Source organism: Tupaia chinensis, unplaced genomic scaffold (genome assembly GCF_000334495.1).
Source record: "Tupaia chinensis unplaced genomic scaffold, TupChi_1.0 Scaffold149248_1, whole genome shotgun sequence".
Classification (NCBI taxonomy): Eukaryota; Metazoa; Chordata; class Mammalia; order Scandentia; family Tupaiidae; genus Tupaia; species Tupaia belangeri.
In genome coordinates, this window is record NW_006209094.1 from 778160 (window position 1) to 788711 (window position 10552).

General features: G+C 37.4%; 1 protein-coding gene across 1 annotated transcript in view; it reads left to right on the plus strand.

Moving 5' to 3' along the window:
• Positions 1–10552, plus strand: part of LOC102500060 (phosphatidylinositol-binding clathrin assembly protein-like) — a 46453-nt gene that overhangs the window by 35499 nt on the left and 402 nt on the right. Inside the window, exons 12-14 of the mRNA XM_006171072.1 lie at positions 3590–3716; positions 7975–8031; positions 10039–10146. Coding sequence (XP_006171134.1) covers positions 3590–3716; positions 7975–8031; positions 10039–10146 — 292 coding nt within the window. The remainder of the gene's footprint in view (positions 1–3589; positions 3717–7974; positions 8032–10038; positions 10147–10552) is intronic.

Consider the following 10552-nt stretch of genomic DNA (forward strand, 5'->3'; position numbering starts at 1 on the left):
GTAGATATTGAGGAATATTTTAACCCTATTAGTATTTGGATGTTTAGCTACAGTGCTCTTAGATCCATCTAAAAACACATTAAATGGATATTGGAGAGTCGAGAGACAAGAAAAAGGAAAATGAAAAAGAGAGAGAGAAAAACAACCAAAAGAGAAGAAAAAAAGGACCAAAAAAAAAAACCCCAAAATTGTAATTACTGTTTTTCTTTTAAAAAAAAAATCAGAAAATAGGAAACCGTGCAGAGCCATGTGGAACCTTCTTCTGAAGGCCTGGCCTCTTCTGCCTGGGTGGGAGGACCAGAGTGATAATTAACAAGATAAAAGGTGGAGCTGAGAGCAAGAGAAAAACTTTGCCTTTAAAAAAATGTAAAAAGGAAAAATTACAAAAAAAAAAAAAGAGAGAAGACAGAAGCAGGGAGAGACAGAAACAGAGACACAGAAACAGAGATAGAAGGCTGGGGGTGGGGGGGGCTCTCTACCACTAGCTCGTTTGCTGGAGCCTGAATTATCAGTAGAAAATCTTCATTTCTCCTGTGCCCTGAAATACCTAGTTTGCGGGAGCCATGTGGAACCTTCTTCTGAAGGCCTGGCCTCTTCTGCCACTAGGTTGTTTGCTGGAGGCTGAATTATCAGTAGAAAATCTTCAGTTCTCCTGTGCCCTGAAATACCTAGTTCCGCCTAGTGTGCTTTTTAAAACCACCAAGTCTGGGACTTGAACTGCAGAATTGACCCTGTGGGATCCAGTGCCTTAACCACCACACCACCTGCTGGCCTTGTTCTCTGTACTTTTATGGCATTGAGTCTTTCATTTTCTACCATAGAGTGCAGACATGCCGTTAATCAGGGACATATAATTTTTGTCTGCCCCAGCCCCTGATAACCACCATTCAACTTTTTACTTCCGAGTCTGAGATTTTTTAGATTCCACATGTAAATGAGATCATGGGGTAGTTGTCTTTCTGTTAATGGACACTTAAATTGATTCCATATCTTGGCTATTGTGAACACTGCTTCAGTAAATATGGGGTTACAGATATCTCTTCAATATACTGATTTCAAGTTCTTTGGAAATATATCTAGACGTACAATTGTTGGATCAGATGGTAATCCTATTCTTAGTCTGCTGAGGAACTTCTGTACAGTTTTCTATAATGGCTGTACTAATTACATTCCCACCAATAGCGCACAAGAGTTCCCCTTTCTTCACAATCTCACTATCAATTCTTATTCTGAGATAAATATATATATGCACACACACACACATATGCTATTCTAACTGGGATGAGATGATACTTCATTGTGGTTTCAATTTGCATTTCTCTGATAATTAGTGATGTTGGGTAATTTTCTGTTTACTTGTTGGCTATTTGTTTATTTTATTTTGAGAATTGTCTGTTCAGATTGGTTGCCCATTTTTTTTTAAGTTTATGTATTGAGAGAGAGAGAGATACAGACAGATTACTGGCAGGGTTTTGCCAGTCTGTGATCTTCACTTTAGTCTTCTAGTCAGTCAGGATCATTGGTGCACCTGATTTATTTACATCAACCTGGGATCCAATTCCTGGGTTTTCTAATATGGTTTCAGTATTGTGTAGTGGCTCTTTACCACCTGTGCCACACTGCAGCTGTGCCTGATTGCCCACTTCTTTTTAAAATTATTTTTAAAATTTTATTTATTATTATTATTTTTAAAAATTGACCAGAGATAGAGACAGAAAGTAAGAGAAGAGAATGGAGAGTCCAGTATGTGGAAGTCCAGCATCTTAACCACCATGCCACCTGTCAGCCCCAGATTACCCACTTTTTAACCAAATTGTTTCTTTTTGCTAGTGAGCTGTTTCAGTTCCCTGTAAATTCTAGTTATCCCTAATTGGATGTATAACTTGCAAATATTTTCTCTCATTTTGTGGGTTGTATCTTCACTGTGTTGATTATTTCATTTGCTATGTAGAATTTTTTATTTTTATTTAATCACATTGATCTAATTTTGCTTTTGTTGCCCATGCTTTTGAGATCTTATTTAAAAGTTGTTGCCTAAACCAATGTCAGAAATCAACTGACTGCATATCAATGGATGTACTTCCAGGTTCTCTATTCTGTTCTATTGGTCTGTGTGTCTGTTATCGCTCCAGAACTATGCAGTTTGGTTACTATAGCTTTGTAGTATATTTTAAAGTCAGTGCAATGCCTCCACCTTTGTTCATTTTGCACATGATTGCTTTTTTATTTTAATTTTGTCAGAGAATGTGTGTGCTTGCCAGAGAGAGACCAAAAGAGAAAGAAGGTGAAAAAGCACCCTCCCCCCATGGCCCTTCTTCTCCATCTCTTCCCTCTGTTGGGATTTTGGGCATGCATGCACATCTTCCTTGTGTGTGTGTGTGTGTGTGTGTGTGTGTGTGTTTTAGAGAGAGAGATACTTTTGCTATAGGGTGCATGCACTTGTTGGAGAGACAGAGAGATGGAAACAACCAAAAGAGAAGAAAAAAAGGACCAAAAAAAAAAACCCCAAAATTGTAATTACTGTTTTTCTTTTAAAAAAAAAATCAGAAAATAGGAAACCGTGCAGAGCCATGTGGAACCTTCTTCTGAAGGCCTGTTTTCTTTCAGGATTTTTGGCATGCATACACATGTGCCCAGTGTGAGTTTTAAGCTGGTAGATCCGGGACTTGAACCAGGGTCGACTATGTGGGAGTCCAGCTACGTAACCATTATGCCATCTGCTGGTCTCACCTGGTGTGTTTTTTAAATTGCCAGATTTGGGACTCAAACTGTGCAGCCACCTTAATCACCAAGCCACAGGCTGGTCTACTGAGGATTGCTTTTTTTGAACATTTAAAAATCAGGTTATTTGTTTTATTTTGTTTTTGTTATGGAGTTGTTTTAGTTTTTAAAATAAATTTTACATATTAACCCCTTTTCAGATGTATGGCTTGCAAATATTTTATCTCAATCCATACGTCTTCCCTTTATTCTCTTAATGGTCTCCTATGCTATGTGGAAACTTTTTAGTTTCATGTAATCCCATTCATCTATTTTTGCTTTTGTTGCCTGAGCCTTTGGACTAAATCCAAAAAAATCATTGCCCAGACCAATGTCATAGCTCTTTCTTTCTTTCTTTCTTTCTTCTTTCCTTTTTTTTCTTTTCTTTTCTTTTCTTCTCTTTTCTTTTCCTTTTCTTTCTTTCTTTCTTCTTTCTTTCTTTCTTTCTTTCTTTCTTTCTTTCTTTCTTTCTTTCTTTCTTTCTTTCTTTCTTTCTTTCTTCCTTCCATTCTCCCCTCGGAATCTTGGGCACGCACGCACACATGCCCAGCATGAGTTTTTAAGCCACCGGGTCCGGGACGCGAACCACGGTCGACTACGTGGGAGTCCAGCGACATAGCCATTATGCTAACTACTGGTTCCCATAGCTTTTTCTTTTTGTTTTCTTCTAGAAGTTATACAGTTTCAGGTCTTATATTTAAATCTTTGCTCCATTTTGAGTTGATTTTTGTATCTGTTATGAAATAGGGGTTGAATTCCAATTTTTCTACATGTGGATATTCAGTTTTCACAACACTTTTAATTGAAGAGACTATTCTTTTTTCATTAGATCTAACATGAAGTGGTGTGACTCTTCAGACATGGGAAGTAGTGATGGAAAGAACTGGCAGTTGAATACCTATACCTGCACATCAACCATATGGAAATCCATTTCTACTCCTTCTGCTCCCCATAGGGTAATATTAGTGCTGTATTATTTATCTAGTTTTTTATATTAAGGTAGTAGGTAGAGTCAGAAATGTTTTCTATTTAATCAATTTTAAAGTATTGCACTAATATTTGCTGTAAACATGTTAAACTTACTATGAAGTAAAATATGAAAAATTTAAATTTAGGACCTTTATAAAGATTACAGTCCTCTGTCCATCACAGAATCTATACTTACACTATTTTTCTCCACATTTATTGAGAACCTATTAGGTACTAGTCACTATGCTGAGTGGTAAAGACCCAGAATTGAATAGGAAGTAAGCTCTGCTCTCAAGGAGCTGTAAGCAAGGATAGACATGCCATTAAAAGCAATGAATATTATAATATATAATATTTTAATAATAATACTATAAGGTGGAATGCTTTAGAGTGTATATTGGTTAATATCATAAAGGATCTAAACTCGAGGTAAAAGACAAAATGAATTGACAGTCACCAGTTGATAAATGGAGCAAAGGTGTTCCAAGCAGACGTTGTGTGAACAAAGTCAGGAAACTTTGCAGGTTTTTCAGGGAAATGTAACTAGATTAACACAGCTGCAGCATAATGTATGATGGAGGCAACAAGAGATAAAGATAGAGAGGGTAACAGGGGCCAGAATTTGTAGGACCTTCTTTTTTGTTGTTGCATTTAATCACAATACATCTTTACAACATACAAAATGTTTTTTTCCCAGCATGAATACAGTACATACCAGTCAAGTCAAAGATTACAACAGACTGTCACCAAGAGATAACTTTTCATTTTTATGTCTGTTAAAGGTTTTATTTCTTTCTTTCCCTGATCATCTTTCTCACACCTCCCATTACCTACCCCTTCCTATACTGTCTCTAATATCTACAATTGCTCTCCCTGCTATTATACCTTCCAATCCCTCAGTTTCTGCCAGAGTGCAGACATTTGATATATATTGAGCAGGGACATATAATACTTCTTTTTCATAGTCTGGCTTGCTTTTCTTGGCATTAAATCTTCGATACTTGTCCATTTTGTATCACATGTCAAGTTCTCATTTTTTTTTATGGCTGAATGGTATTCCATATTATATATGCGACATATCTTTTCAATCCATTCATCTGTTCTTGGACATTTGGGTTGATTGCATGTCTTAGAAATTGTGAATAATGCTGCAATAAACACGGATGTCTTCCTATCCCGTGGGTAGATACCCAGAAGCACAATTGCTGGGTCATATGGTAGTTCTATTTGTAGGTTTTTCATGAACCTCCATATTGTGCTCCACAATGGCTGTGCTAATTTACATTTCCACCCACAGTTTAGGAGTGTTCCCTCACCAGCACTAATCATTCTTTCTTTCTTTTTTTTAATCTTAGCCATTCTGACTGGGGTTAAGTGGTATCTCATTGTGGTTTTGATTTGCATTTCCCTTATGGTAAGAAATGTTGGCCCTTGGTATGTCTTCCTTGGAGTGTTGTCCAGCTCATTTGCTTGTCTTTTATTGGACTATTTTTTTTTTTCGGGTAAGATGCTTGAATTCCTTGTATATTCTGGTTATCAATCCTCTAGCTGAGGCATAGTTTGCAAATAAATCCTCTCATTTTGAGGGTTGTTGATTCACTCTAATTATTGTTTCTTTTGCCATACAGAATTTTTTTAGCTTGGTGTAGTCCCACTTGTCTATTGGGAGGTTTATTGTCTGTGCTTTGGAGGTCTTATTTAAAAAATCTTTGTCTACACCAATGTCTCCAAGAGTTTTCCCATGTTATCCACCAGTAATTTTATAGTTTGAGGTTTTCTGTTTAGATCTTTGATCCATTTTGAGTTGATTTTTGTTAACGGTGAAAGATAGGGGTCCAGTTTTACTTTTCTGCAGGTGGATATTCAGTTTTTCTAGCACTATTTGCTGAAGAGATGTTCTTTTCTCCACTAGATGGTCTTGTGCTCTTTGTTGAAAATCTGTTGGCTGTATGTTTTGGGGTTTATTTTTGGGTTCTCTATTCTGTTCCATTGGTCTACCTGTCTGTTTTTGTGCCAATACCATGCTGGTTTTATTTTATTTTATTTCTTTTTAAAATTTATTTATTACCACCATAATTGTGCAAGTGCTTTTCTGACTGAGCATTCTCCTGTCCTTTGGGTAGATACCCGAGTGGAATTGCTGGATCATATGGTAGTTCTATTTGAAGGTCTTTGAGGAACCTCCCCAGGACTTCATTTAAAAAACAAAAAACAACAACAAAAAAACTATGGCTGAATAGTATTCTGTTATACACACACACACACACACACACACACACACGCACTCACTGAGAATGAGCTTAACTTTACTAGGTAATTTTAAACTCTTTTCCAAAATGGCTATAATAACATATACACCTACAGCAGCAGTACAAGATTATTGTTAATGTCACCAACACTTGATATTATTTTATTTAATTAATAGAAACTAACTGGGCTAGTGGATGGTGTGGTGGTTAAGGCAGCTGGATACCACATGGCTAATTATATGTTTTGAGTCCTGGACCCAGTGACTTGGAAAACATGCCATGTGCTGCTTCGTAATATATTTTGAAGTCAGGTAGTAAGATGTTTTTATTCTTTTTGTGCAGTATTGCCTTGGCAATATGGGGTCTTTTGTGGTTCCAGACAAATCTTTAAAAATTATTCATTTATGTAATTTTTTGTTATTATTATAATTTTTGAATTTGACCAGAAAGAGACAGAAAGAGAGGGAAAGGGAAAGCAAGAAAGCAAACCATCAGGTCTGGGATTCAAACTGTGGTCATCCATGTGGGAAACTGTGGTCATCCATGTGGGAGTCCAGTGCCTTAACCACCATGCCACCTGCCAAACTAGTTCCAAACAAATTTTATGATTGTGTTTTCTATTTCTTTATCTTTTTTCAAGAATTATTTTATTTCACTTTATTTATTTTTTGTTTTGACCAGAGAGGGACAAAGCAAGAGTGAGAAAGATAAAGGGGGAGAGAGGGGAAGAGGGAAAGTGAGAAAGCAAGACACCAGGTCCAAGACTCAAACTGTGGTTGGCCATGTGGGAGTCCAGCACCCTTAACCACCAGGCCACCTGCTGGCCCCATGTGCTTTCTATTTCTGTGAAGAATGTCTCCAGTACTTTGATCAGAATCACATTGAATATGTAAATTAATTTGAGTAGGACTGACATTTTGATTATATCAATTTTTCCAATCCAAAAACACAGGATAGCTTTCAATTTCTTTGTATTGTAATCAATCATTTCCCAGTTTTACACATAGTTTTGCTTTTTAAGCTTATTCTGAAATATTTTGCTCTTTCTGTGACTATTATAAATGGGATTGCTTTCCACAATTCTGTCTCAGTTTGTTCACTATTGATATATAAGAGCGCTATAGATTTTTGTATATTGATTTTGTATTCTACTACTTTAACTGAATTCATTTTTCACTTATAGGAGTTTTTGTGGGTTGTTTTGGATTTTTTTATGTATATAACCATATCACCTGGGAATAGGGACAGTTTAGCCTCTCCTTTTCTTATCTGAAACCTCTATTTTGCTCCCTTCTCTGACTGCATTGGTTAGGACTTCTAGCACTATGTTGAAAAGGAGTGGATAAAGTGGGAAAGCTTTCAGGTTTTCCCCTTTATATGACATTAGTGGTGAATCTGTCATATGTGGCTTTTATTATGTTGAAAAGTGTCTCTTCTACGCCTATTTTGCTGAGTTTTGGACATGAATGGACATAGTATTTTGTTGAATGCTTTTTCTGCATCTATTGATATGATCGTATGGTTTTTATCTTTCCTTCTATTAATGTAATGTATTACGTTTATTGCTTTTTGTGTGTTTAACCACAGTTGCATCCTTGGGATAAAGCCTACCTGCTTTCTGGTCGCACTGCAATCCTTTTATTCCCAGTTCTCCATCCTATCAGGATCCTGGGCATGTGTGCTCCAGCATGAAACTGATGGGGCTGAGATCCAAATCCTGGTCAGCTATGTGGGATCCAGTTTCCTCTGTCCAGCACCCAAATGCTGCACTGCAAGGCCAGCCCACTTGGAAGTGTTTAAGCCTCCTAAATCTGCCATGCTCAGGGAAAGATCTTTGTCCTGGTCATAAAAGGTTCACTATGAATTTATTCTCAATTATATAATTAATTTAGAATTGGCAGTTAATTATATAGCAGAATATTTTATGTATCTTATAATATTTCTTATTACACATTAGTAGAAAATGTACTTATGATAACTGATACTTTCCTTCAAGGTATCATCTCCAGTGGCCTATCCAGTGACTTCACAGCAAATGCCTATGTACAGAATGGTAAGAAAAAACTCTCTTAGGATGTCAAGAGTGAGAGATGCAGTGAAAAACTCTTCATGGTTTATTGGTTCATCTGAGATGGTGTACACTGCTAAGATACTGTGCTCCATATGCTGAGACCACATGGGAGGCCCAAGTTTGATTCCCAGTCCAACCTAAAGACCAGTTGTGGTAGCATGTGCCAATAATCCAGATAAGGGATGTGCAGAAGGGGAATTGCCATAGGAATTTATTCCAGAATTAATAGATAATCAAAGTCCCAAAAGTAATGTAGATTTTTAGGTTAGGAATCAGGACCAAAGAGTACCTTTTACTATAATAGGGCTTGAGGCAAGGAAGTATGGCTTGTATTGTGAAAACTGTGATGGGCCACATGAAAAGCCAGGTTATTTCAGAGTCTTTTCAAGTAAGGGTGAACCAAATAGGCTCATTTCCTAGAGAATGGAGTCAACAGGAACAAGATATAAAGTATGTCCTCAACATGAATAACTAAGGACCCAGGTGGATTGAAGGAGACATACATAACTAGGTTCCTTAAAAGGACTAGGTGCTCATTTCTAGTCACCACATGGAGTTATTCCAGGATATATTATCTGATAGCATCATGGAAGTGAATCAAGGTCTTAACCCTTGGGCAAAAGCAATTTCAAGGATTTCTAGGCATCAATTCTTTGTAAGGCAAAGAGGTCTTGGTACCTTGCTCACTCTGGCTCTTTGGTTCTACAGAGGTGGCAGCCTTGTACACTCAAAATAGCTGAGACCTGCTCTAAATTGCTGGCATGGAGCTAAGAAGCATTAATGTTAATACAGCTCATCACCAGAAATCTCCCAGCAGGTCAACACATTAATCATTAACTTTTATTTATGAGTCATTTAAGCAGTTTCTAATTTATTTGACTGTCCTTCAGTAAGCCCATATTGCTTCAAGTTGTGAGGGGAAAATGTAGTAGATAAAGAGAAGCAATAGGCTTGGTGAATCATGCCAGGTGGTTTACACCTATCTACACCCAGTGAAGATCCATTTTAACAGTTTTAAGCAGAGGAGGGAAATGGTCAGAATCTACTAACACCAGTGGATCTGGGCAACCTCCTTACTTTCTTTCTTTTTTTGTCTTTGGGATATATGTTCAATTCTGAGCTCATCAGGTGACTGCAACAATGATATAAACTAGACAGATGTCAAAGCAAAAATTTATGAGCAGTATCAGCCCTAAATCCCTTTCTCATACCACCCACCCCTTTGACCTGATGCACCTGTCCTTCTCTCAATACTTTCATCTGTTGAATTCCTACATATTGCTCACATTTAATCTTTTTTTTTTTTTTGGAGAGGTTTTCGCTATAGGGCGTGTGTGCTTGCCAGGCAGACAGAGAGAGACATAGAGACAGAAAGCGAGAAATCACCCCCTAGGGGGGATGGTCACACCGCAATCCCTTCTCCTCCATTCTCCTCTCGGGATCTTGGGCACGCACGCACACACACCCGGCATGAGTTTTAGGCCACTGGGTCCGGGATGCGAACCGCAGTCGACTAAGTGGGAGTCCAGCGACATAGCCATTACACTAGCTGTTGGTTCCCGCTCACATTTAATCTTTAAATGTTCATCAAATTACACACTTGTACTATATATTTAACATATTCCCTGTCCACCTATAGACTTCCCTTCTCTTTCTCATGAGGACTATTGGCTTTGTGATGTCAGTGTTATTTCTTGTGAAGAGTCCTTTGAAGGCCTTTGTAGTTAATTCATCCTCATTTTTCAAGAACTATTCTTTGGGTCTCTTTTCAACGTGAGCATGTGTGCGTACGTGCGCGCATGCACACACACATCACTAATAAGTTCTTCTCAGGTCTGTTTTTTCCTGTTTTCTTCATATTTTTCATTTACCATTCATCAAATGTAGTATTTGGAGGGATTACTTGTCCTCTTGGTACTATTTTATTAGGAGAGCAGTTAAATACTAATTATGTTTTCACTTATTGTTTTCTTTTCCATTCAAATTTAGATTCCAACTCCAATGAGAACTAGTTCATTAATGGCATCTCAACCCATGATTTATACCCATCAAGGCTTAAAGACCAGAGGTCCTTCTGTTCTATTCCCAGGACATCAGGTATGTTTGACCTGTTGTTGCTTAGTACCTTGCTATAGATAGGCAGTCACTAGAGGAAGGATCAATGTTAGAATGGAGGTTTGAAACATATACATCTTTTGTACACTTTTGACCCTTCATAGGAGAAAAACTAGTTATAATATTTTCATCATTACAAAAAGACACAGAACTGTGTAGACCTGGTGCAGATCTCTAAAAAACTGTTGCTAAATTTTAACTGTGTTCTTATATCTATTTAGCAATCCTTTTATTCATTCATTCATTCATTCATTCATTCAATAAAGCCCACTCTGATTAGTTCTGAAGAGGTGGGTAATTCAGCTTGGAGGTTTCAAGGGTAATTACCCAGAAAACAAATATCCAAGTTGAATGGAAAGATTTAAAATTATACAGTCAATGGAGTAGG